Here is a 17134-nt window from a genome sequence, read left to right on the forward strand (position 1 = left end):
TATATATTTTTTATTTTATTTATTTGAACAATTCATTGAATCTTGCATTGATAATATTGGATAATTCTCAAATATGTTGTTTATTTTAATACTGATCTACCTTTGTCTCTTGTATTTCAGATAATATGAACTGATAAATAATTCTTCCTATAACAACCAAAAACACACACACACACTAACACACACACACACACACACACACACTCACACCTGACATGTGAAACCAGACACACCTCTCTCCAGCGGCAAAGGAATGGAGAGTTTCCAACATACCAGTGCTTCATGAGATCCTATTCACTTCCTGAGCATCTCCCGGGGCCACAGAGGCTGGGTGTGTGAGACAGACAACAGTCTCTCAGTCCCATCACAACAAAGGTAACCAGCCACTCACACACCTCAGGGCCTCAATCCAGTTTCAATACACTTTATGAACGGATCACATCAGCACGAAACTGGCAGCTCGGATCGAATGGAATCTGAGACAGGAGGGGTTGTTGTTTTTTTATTGTTGCTGTTTATGTGTTTTGGTGTGGCGCTGTGTGTGTGTGTGTGTGTGTGTGTGTGTGTGTGTGTGTGTGTGTGTGTGTGTGTGTGTGTGTGTGTGTGTGTGTGTGTGTGTGTGTGTGTGTGTGTGTGTGTGTGTGTGTGCGTGTGTCAGTGCAGCTGTGTAACCAGCCCCCGTGTTGACAGTGCCAGTCTAAACACAAACATCATTGGTTTTTAATGATGTGATTATCAGGCGGCACGCAGGCGCACACACACACACACACACACACACACACACGCTCACAAACACACACGAGCAATGTGATTTGATTCATGTGGTTAATTAACACATATTTATAATAAACTGTTTGAAATTCTGTCTGTCTCTGTGTACGTCTGCCTGCTGCTGAACTTGTGTGTGTGCATAAATGAGTATTAGTAAGTGTGTGTGAGAGTGTGTGTGTGTGTGTGTGTGTGTGTGTGTGTGTGTGTGTACAGTAGGACAAACTTTTAGCAGCATGTGTCTCAGTAGCAGCTGTCCAGAGGCCAGGTGGCTGAACTGACCTCTGCGCACGCACGCACGCACGCACACACGAGCGCTAACACACACACACACACACACACACACACACACACACACACACACACCTTCAGCTTTACTGCATGGCCATAAACAAAATATAACACAAACAGCTCCTAAATCAACAGTCCAGATTGAGCAGCACCAACATCACAGCCGTCAGACAGATTCACTTCTCATTAGCAGCTCTCGATGCCTCCAAACCTTCCAAATCCACCGTCGCTGGATGTTCTATGTTGTTCCTTGAGCTGAATTTATAAGGGTAAAGACTCCAAGTTTAAAATTTGGCGGATGTCTTAATTTATACGTGGCATTATTCATTTGATCAGACATGGAGTCGGCAATTTAATCAAAATTGAATTAAAGACTGGGCAGTATAAAATAAAAAATGATTGGATTGTACTACTGAGTTCATGTTACTTCCATTGTTCTTTCTGAGCTCCATATGTGATCTTTATTAAAATGATAATGAGCCTCCACTGGAGGATACCACTTTCAGAAAAATATATCTTCTCTACATTAAAAGTAGCCTTTAATATCAAAGTGTATTTTGTGTATATTGTCTAACTTCCTGAGTTCAGATAAATAACAGATCTTGGTTCATGGACGGTCAAAGACATTTTAACATCACGAGAAAAAAGGAAGGACTTGAAACAACTTGAAGAACATGACACCAGATTTCCAGTTATAATTGTTCAACTTTGAATATGTGAAAATATTTAAGATTCAATGTAAACAGTCGACTGCTGCTCGATAGATAAGTCTAAATGAACATCATGCTGTATTGAAGAAACCTTGAAACTATAGTGACTGAGACCATGAACTAGAACTAGTTTTTATAGACTTCTATAAAAACGGACATATATTTGTAACCAGTGGAGTCGCCCTCTGCTGGTCATTCGAGATAATACAGACTTGGCTTCATTTTCCTGAACCGGTGACTATGTCCATTTTTATTAACATGTTCAGTCCATACTTGAAATACACATTTCTGTCTAAAATAGGCCTCAAATGTGCTGTGATTTGTCATTGATATAACCTGTAGCTTCTTTAAGGCTTGAAAGGACAGAACACTTGTTTGTGTTTTTAGATTTTGATTTACGTAATCATTCTCCATATTGTAATTTCAGTTAAGTTGTTTTTGCTTTACACTAGAATGGTTCTCCCTCATAACTTTTAGTTAAGTTTTTTTTTCAAGGGTCCAAGGACAAAGAGAGTCATATGTTGTAAAGCTGTTTGGGGTAAATATTGGATTTTGGACGACTTTGTCATTTTATTTGCAGAGTCTGCGCTTTGTCGTGTGTGTGTGTGTGTGTGTGTGTGTGTGTGTGTGTGTGTGTGTGTGTGTGTGTGTGTGTGTGTGTGTGTGTGTGTGTGTGTGTGTGTGTGTGTGTGTGTGTGTGTGTGTGTGTGTGTGTGTGTGTGTGTGTGTGTGTGTGTGTGTGTGTGATAGATAGAGAGAGAGAGAGAGGCGGGGGCAGGTCAGGTAAGGCTGTGTCTTAACAGGCCTTGTGCCCTAAAGCCTCAGTGTATTGCAGGAGGCAGGGGTCACCCTCCATCTCCTCCCCTCTGCTTCCTTTCTTTCTTTCTTTTCCCTCCTCCCTCACTTCACCTATGATAACACGACCATGCACATCGGGGGCCTCTACCCTTCTCCTCCCCGTCTGTCTCCTCCACATGTCTGCATGTCTGCCTCCTCCTCTCTTTTTTTTTTTTTTTTAAATTTGCCTCTACGTTATCTACACCTCAAAGAAAAAAATTGCTGTGTTATAGATTTCTTCACTCTCTGAGGGGGCAGCAATATAAGACACACATGCACAGAGAACACATCAGCATTACAATCACACACAGCTGTTTGTCTTCGGTCTTGGGAGCCAGAGAGGGCTCAAGAGAGAGAGAGGAAGACGGGCTTCACCAAAGATCCGTGATCTCCTTGAGATATGAATGTCACTGACCCCTAATGCAGAATCACTCTAATATTCCTGTAATGCTTATGTAATCAAACTCCGTGATCCCTGTACCTTTTCCAATACCTTGAGCGACAAGGTCAGCCAGTCATTTCAGGACAACACAAGTTTTAATGCGAGGCTAACAAACAATTCTGGACGAGGAACATAGACAGACAACACGTACTGGAACATAACATGTAAATAAATAAAAGTTGCCTTTGAGGAGGAACCTTAGAGTTTCAATTGTCAAGTCATCCATAACATTAGGAGGGAGGCTGCTGCACAACATCGAGATCATGCCAGGAACTGAGTACACCTCAGAGACCTGGAGGAGACTTGAAGGTTCAAGAGCTCTGATATGTGAGATCCAGGCAGCCCAGTTGTCTTTGTATGACATGTAGATAATATCTTTTTCAAAACTATTCCATGTTATTGATTTTGCAAAAAACCACTCATTTAGAATATATGCATGGCAAGGTTAGTTACTTATCACTCATGCAACTGCGCGAAGGGCAAATGTTGAGTGATGCTGCGTCGTTTGTCATTAAATCTACATCTGTACTGTAGCTTGTAGAAATCCACAAAACTGACCCCTTGTTCTTGTTGGCTTGAAACAATGACTAAAATACACTGGTCGTGAGGGATAATTATTAATCACATTTTCCAAAAGTGTAGTTAATAGTTAAAGCTCAATAAATTCACTTCATTTACACATGTTTTCATATGGAATCTTCATGTTGCCGTGACTTCAAGTAGACAGAAGTTATATTCACTGTCATTATAAAACATGCTTTAGTAAATAAGTCTGTGTTTTGCATTTAACTTTAATGATCTTGATACAGACAAGAGGAAGGAAGATTTATGAGAAAGCCTGCAGCATAATACTTGGTCTTCTATGTTTACTTAATCATTTATCGCAACTCTGTAATTCTTAATTCATGAACTCACGGTCTAATGTACCGTTTGTTCATTGAACTAGCAGATCCTATTAATACTCATTAAAGATAAGGTTCGTGTGATCTTGCTCTGTGATCATCAACTCGTGTCCATCCCAACGCCTATACTTAAACTCGCAGGACTTGCCTGCAAATGCGCACCTCGTGTCTTTGTCCAGACGAGGACTTTCAAGAATCAGATGGGTTTTTGGGGTTTTTTCCCCCCCACATATAGTTTTCACTAAGAAGCTCTGTCGCCTTCCTGAGGCCAGATAAATAAGGCGTCAGGTGACCGGGACACTGCAGTGAGGAGAGTCCCCTTCCCACATCGAACTGTTGCTGTTTGACTGACGGCCAGGTGGAGACCTGCTGCTGCTCGAGGGGAAACGCAGTGTGTGTGTGTGTGTGTGTGTGTGTGAGAGAGAGAGTTGTGTGGACAGACGCAGTAGCAGACGTGCCCGCTCTCGTCTCTCTCTCTCTCTCCCTCCCTCCCTCTCTCTCCCTCCCTCTCTCTCTCTCTCCCTCCCTCTCTCTCTCTCCCTCTCTCTCTCTCTCTCGTCTCTCTCTCTCTCTCCCTCTCTCTCTCTCTCTCGTCTCTCTCTCTCTCTCCCTCTCTCTCTCTCCCTCCCTCCCTCCCTCCCTCCCTCTCTCTCTCTCTCCCTCCCTCTCTCTCTCTCCCTCTCTCTCTCTCGTCTCTCTCCCTCTCTCTCTCTCTCTCCCTCTCTCTCTCCCTCTCTCTCTCTCCCTCTCGTCTCTCTCTCTCTCTCTCTCTCTCTCTCCCTCTCTCCCTCCCTCTCTCTCCCTCTCTCTCTCTCCCTCCCTCCCTCCCTCCCTCTCTCTCTCTCTCTCTCCCTCTCAGTCACTCACACTCGGGAGCAGCGCTTTGACGCACCACGCACAGTTGGATTATAGTAGTGCGCGCTGGTCTTTCACGGGGCTCCCCCCTCTCTCACGTTGCCTACACCCTTTCCGCTCACTGGCAATCGATACATTATCGGAATCCATATCCAGCCACCGCGGTGACCTCTGCTGAGCTTTTGGGAAGATACGAGTGCCGCCGCCGCCTCCTCGCCGGGCGCGTGTTGTGAATTAATAACCAAGACAGCCTCACCTGGAGTGTGTGTGTGTGTGTGTGTGTGTCTGTGTGTGTGTACGCACTAAAGTGTGTGTGTGAGAGAGAGTGTTTCCCTGGATCAGGTCGAGGTTTGAGGTGTTCCTTTACGCACACATTTAGGTTACGCACGCGGACACAACGGGGGATTTGCGCACCGCATGCCGCGGACATGTGGAAGTTTGCGCCGCTGTAGCGCAGCGAGAGAGCCGGTCCACCGCCTCGTCGACTCCCCCTCTCCCCGCCCAGGGGGACCAAACTCCCGGCGCACAGCCTCGATACACAGAGCCCCCTCCGAGAAGACCCAGATGTGAAGTCAGCGCGAGAAGAAATCTCAGAAACATACGTCTGACAGAGACCGGAGGACGGCGACGAGGGGGGACGTAGTTCGTACAGTGCAGAGTTGGGTGCGCTCTTTCGGGGCTTTTCTTTGCTGAACGCCCTCGGATCTCCTCGGCGTTCCGCGGGTCTCACATTGGCCCCCACTTGCCGCAGTGATGGTGGGAGCTCTGAGCCCCGTTGGCCCTGGCCGCTCCCCGGCGACAGCGCGAGGGCTGCTGGCGGCTGTCCTGGTCCTGGTCCTGGTCCTGTCCGGCGGAGCGGACGGTCAGCCCTGCCCGACCCAGTGCTCCTGCACCGGCACCACGGTGGACTGTCACGGCCAAGGGCTCCGCAGCGTGCCACGGAACATACCCCGCAACACGGAGAGACTGTGAGTACCCAGGGGTGACCCCCCCCCCCCGACAGCGCAGTTTGGAATTGTGTCCATACGCAGCCCAGGTGTCCCAACAGATTGGACACCTCTCAACGGGGAAAAGCAACAGAACATGACCAGTGTTCCTTGAGTGTGATTATGATGCTGGATGAGAAGTGTGCTCTAATCAACTCGTGGTAGTTTTAATTGCACATTTAATAACGCTGTGGGGTGTTTTTTTCTTTCCAGGAGGGATCAAATGAGTTTACGGATATTTCCTCACACTGTCTGGCAACTACAGTTACACTAAAAGATATCGCCATTATGATCATCGTCTGATATTCCTACAATTGATTGTAACACTGGTTGTTGCACTTGTGTATTCCATCCTTTTGAAACTGCCCGCTGACGTGAGGGTTTATTTCCCACGACCACATCTTAAGAGTTTAACATTTGAACCAACCAATGTCAAAAAAACAAACACAAAAAAAAACACACCCCACACTTAAGATCCATGTTTCATTATAAATTCTGCTGCATCCAGCTGATGTGAAAATTGAATTTGTCCAGTGGATAAATGAAAAGGAAACACGGTGCTCGGGAGGACCGAGCGTGGAGCTGGAGTTCGGGGCACCGCTGCGGTCGTGTTGGCGGTTTCGCACTGTTGCATTAGCACAGCCTCCATAGACCGCATCGGCTTGTCTGGAGACCAGCAAGTTAATCAAAAACGGATTTGGACAAGTGGCTCTGAGTTACAAACAGAAAAAAAAAGAAAGAGAAAAGAATCCCGTGTTTTATCAGTCAAAGACCCTTTGATGAAATTAAAATGTGGCCCGTTCGACAGCTGCTCGGTCCTGGTGCATTAACATGTCGATCTGTCTGTCTTCAGGGACCTGAATGCAAACAACCTCACCAAAATCACCAAGACGGATTTCGCAGGACTGAGGCATCTGCGAGTGCTGTGAGTGTTTTAGTTTCTTCTTTTTTTTTTTTTTTTTAGATCTATTTCATTCGCATCCTTTTGTCTTCGCTCGTCGTTTGCACATGCAAATTACAAAACAAACAAAAAGTAAAATACTCTTACGCAGGGCTCTGACCAAGCAGCACTTTGCATTTCTCCAACAACTTGTCCAAATACTACAACACGCGGATTCGAACCGTCCACTGACCCGCCCCGGCGCCAGCGGGCTCGTCCAGCCGCGGCGCTGCCGCATGCGGCACCGCGCCGCCTCGTCGTGGGACGCGAAGCGGTGGTTTCACCGAGTGCGTGCGCGTGCATGTGCGCGTGCGTGTGTGTCTGCACAGAACAGCGGCGGCACCTGTTAATGCCGTCGTGTTAATCTGCCAGTGGAAGTGTCAGGAGGGGCTTATTTTAACCACCGGGCCCCGCGGCTCCATGTGCTGGAGTGATTAGCGCGCTGGCCAGGAAGTGATGGAGGGCGAGGAGGGGAAAGAGATAGCGGTCATTAGGTCTCACGGCGCGGGGAGGAATGCAGCTGGAGAGGAGAGGAGGGAAGGGAAGGGTGGAAGGGAAGACCAGGTTTCTTACCTGGGATGAATCCGGCTGAAGAGTGTCCCTGCTCCAAGCCTGGGACAGGGAGAGTGTGTGTGTGTGTGTGTGTGTGTGTGAGTGAGTGAGTGAGTGAGTGTGTGTGTGTGTGTGTGTGTGTGTGTGTGTGTGTGAGTGTTGGTGTGTGTGTCTGTGTGTGAGTGAGTGAGTGTGTGTGTGAGAGTGTGTGTGTGTGCGTGCGTGCGTGTGTGTGCTATTCAGTAAAGTGAATGGCAGGGAATACACATTGTTGGAATTCCTCCAGAGATTATGTTCTTAATTGGTTGTGTGTGTGTGTGTGTGTGTGTGTGTGTGTGTGTGTTCATGCTGTTTCCCGTGTGTTCACGTCCACCCTAGAACACTCACAATCACACTCCACCGTTTTCAATTAGAGCCGCAACAATTAGCTTAGTCGACCTCGTAAAATAAAAATAAAAACTCAACGCAGGCTCCTGCGTCCTGCAAGTCAAACGTGAGGGTTTGCTGCTTATTTGGTCACATCTGATATTCGACGAAACACATTTGGCTTTGGTGCTGTTCGTTGGTTATATGAAGGATTTTGAAGACATTACTTTGGACACAGGGATATCGTAAGAAGCCCCCTTTTTCACAATCGATGAATCAAGGGGAAAAAATCATCAGATTAATGAAAGTGTAAGTGTAAGATGCAGCCCTGTGCGTGCGCGTGGCTGCTTGGCTCGGTCAGCACACTGCTCCTTGTGGAGTTGTGCTAGTGTAAGTGAATGAGTAGTCACAGCTATGTGGTTAGATAGAGTAAATTGGATGATGGATGAGTCGCTGTCCAACTGATGGGCCAGTTTTAAAGTCAATTCTGGGGCTCTATCGACCTGCTGCTGATTGTCTCCTCTCTCTCTCTCTTGCTGTTTCAACATTCTTTCACTTTCCGTCTCCACCAATCCGTTTTTCCTCCTTTTTTTCCCCCACGACCGCTGTCACCTATCTTCTCAATCTCGCCCTCCCTCTCCTCTCCCCCGTCAATCTCTGGTGCCCTGACTCTCCTTCACCAGCTCTTCCTCTCTTCTCTCTTATCTGTGGCCACATCCAGCCGTCTTTGCACCTTTTCTTTGGCCTCTCAAGGTTTCAATGCACAAATCACCCTGTCAGTGCGTATGTGTTTCTCTATCACTCTCTTTTTTCTCGCTCCTGCTCATCCTCTCGATCTCCCGGTGTTTGTCTTTCAGGCAGCTAATGGAGAACAAAATCACCACGATCGAGAGAGGAGCCTTCCAGGACCTGAAGGAGCTGGAGAGACTGTGAGTAACGTTGTTATGTCGTAGCAGTCGCCATTTTATCCCTTAGCACATTTTCTCTATTTTATACGGGATTCCTATCCTTTGAAAAAGAAAGTATTCAATCCAAAAAAAAAATGTGGCAAGCAGATACAGACACTTCTAAAACACAGATGGGTCAAAAATGAAAGACAAGAACCGATATGAAGTGTCTTAATAAAGTATTGGCAGTTCTACGGGAGGGATTAACACTGTTCTTCTGAATGATAGTCCCTCGTGGTGTTTTGATGATGGTGGTAGAGAGCACTGTTCAAAGGCACCGACACACTGTGATAACAGCAATCATTAGATTCAGACCAGATTAGATTCAACTGCCTTGAGGACCCATTGAATTGTAGTTCTAGTCGTAATGTGGTGAAAAGTGTTGGCAGAGACATTTCATCTATTTCTGCTGTCATGTTTCGAAAGGCAGTAAAACTTCACTAAGGTCTGGAAATTGTCCTGGTGCTTTTATTTGTAACATTGTTTTTAAAAAGAAGCGTATCGGCGAGTGTAGATATGAGTTGTGGCAGAATTTTGACACCGACTATCTTTAGTTGCCAAATCTTTAAATCCGCCATCAGTGGACATGTCATCTAGGATTCATTGTTTTGGACCAAGGGTAAAATATTTCACCACATTTCTTCCGTGATTGTCCAACATTTGTCTGGGACTCTCCGAATGGGCCCTAACACTTTTCCTGCAGGTATTCAATCACTCTCATACTCAGTCCATTCTCCGACCCCTCGTGCCTTCTATGGAAGCATTTAATGTGTTTCTCTCAAGTCATATATTCAGACTTTCCCTTCAATTTGTCACCATACTCTAAACTGACTGCTGGGATATGAAGCTGTCTACGTTTCAGTCCAAGAGAAACTGAGTGAATGAGTCATGGGGCTGCGACTGAGGAGCGGCCAAAGGTTGTTACGGCGCTGGCCTGGAATCACTGGTATCCAGCATCCGAGCCTAAGGCAGTTATGGCATAATTAAGTCTTGGCCGTCTGAGAGGGAGCAAGACAGAAGGGGGATGTGGACCCCTGACTGCTGATATGTCCTTTGTGTCAACTGTCAACTTTGCTTGATGGGTTAGCAGTCCATATATGTGCTTGTGTGTGTGTGTGTGTGTGTGTGTGTGTGTGTGTGTGTGTGTGTGTGTGTGTGTGTGTGTGTGTGTGTGTGTGTGTGTGTGTGTGTGTGTGTGTGTGTGTGTGTGCGCACGGCTTGACTGTCGGCCAATGACACACATGGAATGCAGCAGACTGTGACTAAGTCTGAGGAGGTTTAACCGGCAAGCTTTTAATTAAAGACACATAAAAATCTCACTGCTTGCACACACATCGACAGAGACACAGACATACCCGGATACACTCAGAGATACAGTATCCACCTGTGCACATACACAAATGTACATGCAGTAGTAAATCAAATAAAAGTGGATGATATTTTTAATAGTTGTTTTGGGGTAAAACATTTCTCCGGAGTCTTCGGGATGAAAAGGATGAGATATCATGATTTCCCCGGTTGTTCTTGTCTTGGTCCTGCTGTGCCTGCTGCTGCTGCCTGCTGCACTATAACTGTTCTAGTGTTGACAGAGAGAGAGAGAGGAGCTCTGTCGACCACTACAGGGAATCCGCTGGTGTTTCTCATGAAACCAACACTGAGTTTTGTCCAGCTAAGTAGTTCTGGGAATTCCTGCCCAGAGTTGTGGACAAAGAGGGCGATATTTCACTGCCTATGGCTTTAACCGTAAAACTTTGATGCTGACGACCCTCCGTACAAAGAGATGGTACATGCTGGTGTGGTCCGTGCATACATATGAGCAAAACAAGCTTCTCGTCCAAGTGCCTTTAAGGTAGACTATTCTTTGACATTTACTGTCAGACGACACTTGCCGACTCCTTTGCTCGGCCTTGTCCCAGATGGCGACAAACACCTTTGACGGCAGCTAACTTTCTGACACAACATGGCTGTTTTCTGTTGTCCTCACAAGGGCTCTCAACTATAATTCAGCGTCTCTAGCGTGGCATGTTCACAAACACAAAGATGGAGTCAGTCATCAATGCCCCCCTGCAGCCGCCAAACAAAGGCGCATCTCCGGAGTCTGGAGTCTGGGGGCTCATTTCAAAGGCCTCCGTCCTCTGGGGGGGCTGGAAGGGGGCCTGCTGGGCACCGCTGCCCAGAGGAGAGGACCCTAAGCTGGACTGACGGATCCACAGTGACTGCCCCCCACGGGGGTGGAAAACGGTTCCCCCTCTCATCCTTTTTTTGCGACAGGCCCTGCAGCGCTGGGCAGGGCAGGGTCAGGTGTGGGGCAGTAGCTGGGGGGTGTGGAGGAGGGGTGAGGTGGTCAAAGGAGGTGCGGAGGAGATAGGCATGTCACAACACACACGTGCACATGCACAACACATGCATTTGTATGGATAAAGTCATGCATGCGCATTCACTCACGCAAGGCTGCTCTGTCAGTACTGGTTTTATCTGGATCCCCCCCCTTTACACCCACTCATGCCTTCTGTCTTTCTTTCATTCATACTTCAGCCTCTCCTCATGTTTTTCTCCCATACCCACCCATCTTGTTCTCTCTCCGCGTTGTCCTGTGCATGCAGGAATGTCATACATTCTTCACACTCTCCCTGTGGGTGCAGGACAGGGAAGAGAGGAGTTCCTGATCCTCTTATCCTTCGCTCCCATTTGACTGGTTTATAGCCTCTATCCAATTCAAAGTCTGTGAGATTGAAGCAGATAACAGCCACAGAGATGCGGAGAGAAACAAAACAGTAATTACAGGCATTGAGACGATAATTTCAGAGAACAGCAGTGAAATAAAGCCCAAGATAATTAGCCTGTAATTGAGTGATCACAATGTCAGAGATCATTTCAACAGCAATGAATAATTGTAAAACTGACTACAGTGGGATGTGTCTATCAGCAGTGATTACAAGCTAGATAATAAAGTCTCAAACCAAGTGATCATGTTGTGATATGTGGACAATCTGAATGGCAAAAGATAATTATAACAGTGATCCCAGATAGCAGGATATTGATTCAGAGAAAAGCCCTGGATTAGTATTAGATGATGAGCTCTGAACCCAGTGAGTGATAACATTAACTTCAGGGCATTTTTTTTTCATTCTTATTTTTATAAACAGTACAGCTTGAAATTAAAAATTAGCCATTTCCACTACAGCAGTTCGGTCTAAAGCGTAATTTGTGATAGTTTTTTCCTGAGCCCCTGCCCAGCCTGCAGTCTGAGGTACCACAAAGGGCAGTTTTTAGGGCAGAGATGGTATCTGTCATCAGTGCTTAAATAATAGATCAGATTAAAGCAGGTAAACAACAGGTGAACAACGGACCTTGTTCCACTTTAGATGTGGGATGCTGTGAACCAAACATGTGAACCGCTGGACTAGATGCATAGACACGTGTGTGTGTGTGTGTGTGTGTGTGTGTGTGTGTGTGTGTGTGTGTGTGTGTGTGTGTGTGTGTGTGTGTGTGTGTGTGTGTGTGTGTGACAGATTGTTAGTGCAAAATGTGTATCATGGCACTAGTGGCATCAGTGGAGTAATAGGGTTTTTGAGGTGGTTTGTTGTTTCCTTTCCAGCCAGTGTTAGGACTCTCTTTGTGTGTGTGTGTGTGTGTGTGTGTGTGTGTGTTTGTGTGAGCGTGAGTGTGTGTGTGTGTTTTATATACTTAAGCATGTGTGTATGTACGATGATTTGGCACATTGTACGTGTTTGTGGGAGTGTGTGTGTGTGTGTGTGTGTGTGTGTGTGTGTGTGTGCGCGCGCGCACGTGTGTGTGTGTGTGTGTACTGTGTGGTTTGTGGCCCTGGAGCATCTGTTTATGACTGCAGGGATTATCACCACGCTGCAGTGTGACATTAGCTTGTTGGAGTAACTCTCACACCTCAGACCACTGGCTCTTCAATCTTCCTTCACTTTCAGCCACACTCTGACCAATGAGACACGACTGTGGGTGTACTCTGAGGCTGTTGCATACACACACACACACACACACACACACACACACACACACACACACACACACACACAAAAATAAATTTCATCAGGTCCAGAAACAAACCTAAACCACTTCAGATGCCTGTAGATTGTTTTTGCAGTGAATGCTGTCTTGTGATTGGGAGTCTTGCAGTTGTTGCGAGTTTCATACATACTAGTAGATGGTTACGGTGATGATTGCATGGCTACTCAACTTAACAAATAACATATAAATTGCATTTAAAGCGAAGGAGCCAGACTGGTTGTGATCTTTACTTCATTATCTCAGTCTCCTAGTCTGACAGCATTGCATCTATTTTAAGAGGATGAGATCATACCCCCCTCTGTCCTCCTTTCCTCTTCCCCACCTCCAGCACCAGTCCATGCACCCTCCCAGCGGAGGTCTAGCCCACTAACGGGTGCTCATGGCTGGGCAGGACCTGCAGTGGGAGTGGGCCTCTCTGCGGGAACCACGTGGGGCTCTTAACCGCCTGAGCCGGCATTAACGGAAGAGCAGTGAATAATTCAGAAACATCATTTCTGCGGGATGTTAAATATTTGAGTGGCCTCTGATGTAACTGTGGAGTGTCGGTTTGTGCGCTTGTGCACGAGCACATTCACATACTTGTGCACTTGTGGGTGGAAGATGGACAAAGTGGGTTTGATGTTTTTTAAGGAGGGTCCACCGCGGCTAATGATGAAGCAGAAAGAGTTGGAAGACGGGGGTTTAGAGGGAAAAGTCATTGAGAGAATAAAAGAAAGACTTTTGGCATTTTGAATGGAGTCGGTGACATTTTATTTGCTTGGGCAGAAGATGTATGTATTTTTGGGAATTAATATGTGCTTGTGTGTTTGTTTTTATTTCTTTGAAGTCACTTTTCTACTGTTTGTCCTTCTTCCTCCATCTCATCTCATCTCATCTCATCTCATCTCATCTCGTCTCTCATCTCCTGAAGCAGGCAGCACAGCAATGTCGTTGTGAGAGGTTGTGTATGGTGAAGGTTAGAGTCTTCAGAGAGTGAATGTACGTCAGTGTAATGTCCTCAGAAGTCATGGAGACAAGACAGTGTGTGTGTGTGTGTGTGTGTGTGTGTGTGTGTGTGTGTGTGTGTGTGTGTGTGTGTGTGTGTGTGTGTGTGTGTGTGTGTGTGTGTGTGTGTGTGTGTGTGTGTGTGTGTGTGTGTGTGCGTGCGTGCGTGCGTGCGTGCGTGCGTGCGCGCGTGTCAGGGTTAAACTGTTTAAGCAGCCTGTCCCTCATTGTGTCACACAGTGGCCTCACTCTCCTCTGACTCACATCAAGGCACAACCACACACACCGGCACACAAACCTCTTCAGTCCACTCAACCAGGGTTAAATGATCGCACCCAGATTATTAAACTCACCCGAGTTCTCTCAACTCCTCTGTTTGTCTGTTTGTCTCTGTGTGTGTGTGTGTGTGTGTGTGTGTGTGTGTGTGTGTGTGTGTGTGTGTGTGTGTGTGTGTGTGTGTGTGTGATGACGGGTTGTTGTGAGTTCTTCTGCTGTGAGGGCCTTGTTTACTCAGTGGGGTCCTTTTCACACATTCGGTAGCCCGGCCAGACTGCCTGTTTGTTTTTCCCACATCGTCTCCTCTCCTCCGCCTTTGTGGTTAAAAAAAAAGTTCCCCCCTACCCTTCATCCAAACCCCTTCTCTCCTCTTTTTCCCCACCTTCCCTTCGTCGTTCTCGAGTTCTCTGTTTGTCTGGCAGCCATGTTGTACCCCTTAAATCAGGGGTAACCCGGAGATTGTTTTTGAGAAACTTTTCATGTGTGTTGTTTGAAAAGTGTCTCCGTCAACTTCCCTATTCTTTCAAACTTCCTCGAACAAACTGAATTGCATTACAATCAAAATAACAAAATGTAGTTTGATATGCTTATCAGGAAATACAAATTTTATTTTAAAAAGATAATTATACATATATCTAACCGCTTTACCCATACTGTCTGGAGGGAGTGAGTTAGAGTTTGTTCTCTAATTCATGCTATGTTTTTTCAGGCGCCTGAATCGGAATAATCTGGCCGTCTTTCCCGAGCTGCTTTTCCTGGGAACGACAAAGCTTTACAGACTGTAAGTCCCCGTTTTCTCTTTTACCATCATCACTCAATTCCTCTGAATTGTTCACTGAAATATTGTACATACATATTTATATTTCTCTTGTGTTCTGCTTAACAAGAGCAGTGCGAAGAAGGCTCGAGGTCATTCAGATGAATTGTTGTTGCACACAATGAGGTGTTTGTGTGTATCGCATATTGACTATTACTTGAATTATATGCTGAATTATGTTATACACAGTAAATCTGGGTTTCTCAGTGATGCAGCCATGGTGTTTTACTTGAATAAAGGAGTGAGAGAACATATTTTATATGGCCCTCTCCATAGAAGCCAGTTCAGTGGCTAATGGAGATTAACACTCCAACAGCTGCTGCCCACTGGGAGTGTGTGTGTGTGTGTGTGTGTGTGTGTGTGTGCGTGTGCGTGTGTGTGTGTCTGTGTCTGAGAGGATGGAGATGAGAAAGTCATGAACACAACAGATCAAGGGAGATATAAGCAGCGAGATGTAGAAACAGGTTTCTGTTTCACACGCAGAAAAAAAGATAGACAAACTCAGTTTTCATTCAACCCAACAAACCGCTGTTTATTGTTGTCAAGCACCTTCCACCCTTCAGTCTCTGTCTGGTCGCCTGTGCCGTAAACCGAGCTGTGGATTTCCAGTACTGCAGGGCTGGGCTGCAACGCTGCTGAAACTGTGGGAACCAACTTCCCGTCATGGTCATTTGTGGTCTCAGGGAATCATTATGGTTCTATATATTTATATGTGTGGCTGAATATATTTATCTAAAACAATATTGAAATGCTCAGATGATTCACAGAGTGTGTGAAAGTTGTTTATGTTCTGCGGCTGCCACGGTGGTTGGCTGGGCTTGACCTGTCGTGTCTAAGGGAGTGTGTCTGCATGTGCGTAAGTGTTTCTGCGAGTGTGTGTGTGTGTGTGTGTGTGTGTGTGTGTGTGTGTGTGTGTGTGTGTGTGTGTGTGTGTGTGTGTGTGTGTGTGTGTGTGTGTGTGTGTGTGTGGATGGGTTTGTGTGTGTGTGTGTGTGTGTCTGACAGAGAGAGAGTTTCTCAAGGCCAAGAGTTGGCATTTTGCTCATCGTGTGGGCCGTGGTAAAAATACAACTGCACTCTGCTCAGCTGTCGCAGACAAGCGACCTCTATGTGTGTGTGTGTGTGTGTGTGTGTGTGTGTTAGCTCAATGGTAATTGTGTGCACAGTATATGTGTGTGTAAGCTTCAGCTCGTCAGATGTTTGTGTTTAGCAGAGGATCTGTTTAACACATAATTTCAGTGAAATATAAAACAATATGTAACAAAACTCTGAAAATCAACAGAAAAATTGCTAAATGACAGTGAAAGAGGAAATTGCCAAGCTGGCTCTGTTCAGCCACAAAGCTACAAGCAGACACGTCAGACGTATGGAAGTCATTCAGAATGAAACGACAACCGTGGAGGGAGCCTAAGCCAATATTATTTAGGGCGGCTTGGTCAATATTAAATCGTATTTCAACTTCTACTCCCCCCTACAGAGTATTTGTATTTTTAGAAAATACAACGAGAAACCCTTGAGAACCTCTGAAGTGGAATCTTGTTAAGTTTTATATTGAGGTCAGATGGTATGTGCGAACTGGACCGGGTTTGTTTTTTTGCAACAGTAGAGCTATAAATGAACACTTGCTTAACCTACTATTATGAAAATTATGTTTTCACTTTCTTGGAAAAGTGAGGCTTGGAAAATCTGTGTATGTGTGTGAGAATACTGTACGTGTTTAACCCTTTGCTCAGTATGGCGATTTAGAGTTTCCTGGGATAAATGAACCTGGGTCTAGGACAGGTGTGAGCCATGTCATACATTTTCAATAATTCTGCCTGAATTATAATGACCTGCAAGAATGTTTTTGACCAGGAAGGTTGACATATAACAGAGGCGTGTGTTTGTAATTCTAGATCACTAAAACACTCATTTGACTCTGAAGCCGTCAATGATGATGCAATGTGATGATGACTCATAAGTGTCTGAGATCTCGATTCACAGCTCACGAGAGAGTAAATAATTTAGTGTCCATTCCACAGGGAGTAGTGAACGAGTGAACAAGGGAGTGATCTGACACACAGCTCCAGACTTATTTATATTCTGCTCTTTGATGTAAAGAGTCAGAGTGATTTAGAAACATTATGCTGCCTCCTTAATGTTTCTCATCTCTAACCTCAACAGAGTCGTCTGAATATTGCCATAAGAAAGTGGAAGAGAATATGAAGGTTTTCAATTTAATACAATTTTACATTAAATCAGTTCCATTTTGTCCCTCATTTTTTGTTAAAATATGTAATATATGTGCAGCATTACCTGTATTTCCCACAAAATATATTTGCTCAATGCTAATTTAAATTGATTGTATATAAACTGAATTCCCAGTAAACAGAAATGGTTTTGGTGTTGAGCGAACATTATTAAAAACACACAAACAAAAG

General features: G+C 45.6%; 1 protein-coding gene across 4 annotated transcripts in view; it reads left to right on the forward strand.

Annotated features, from left to right (window-relative positions):
- Positions 1–17134, forward strand: part of slit2 (slit homolog 2 (Drosophila)) — a 132244-nt gene that overhangs the window by 47724 nt on the left and 67386 nt on the right. For all 4 annotated transcript variants that reach the window (XM_047333991.1, XM_035637608.2, XM_047333992.1 and 1 more), the window contains 5 exons: positions 121–375; positions 5185–5773; positions 6645–6716; positions 8507–8578; positions 14607–14678. In XM_047333991.1, the coding sequence (XP_047189947.1) occupies positions 5559–5773; positions 6645–6716; positions 8507–8578; positions 14607–14678 (431 nt within the window). In that variant the 5' untranslated portion in view covers positions 121–375; positions 5185–5558. The remainder of the gene's footprint in view (positions 1–120; positions 376–5184; positions 5774–6644; positions 6717–8506; positions 8579–14606; positions 14679–17134) is intronic.

Source organism: Scophthalmus maximus, chromosome 8 (assembly GCF_022379125.1).
Source record: "Scophthalmus maximus strain ysfricsl-2021 chromosome 8, ASM2237912v1, whole genome shotgun sequence".
NCBI classification, from domain to species: Eukaryota; Metazoa; Chordata; class Actinopteri; order Pleuronectiformes; family Scophthalmidae; genus Scophthalmus; species Scophthalmus maximus.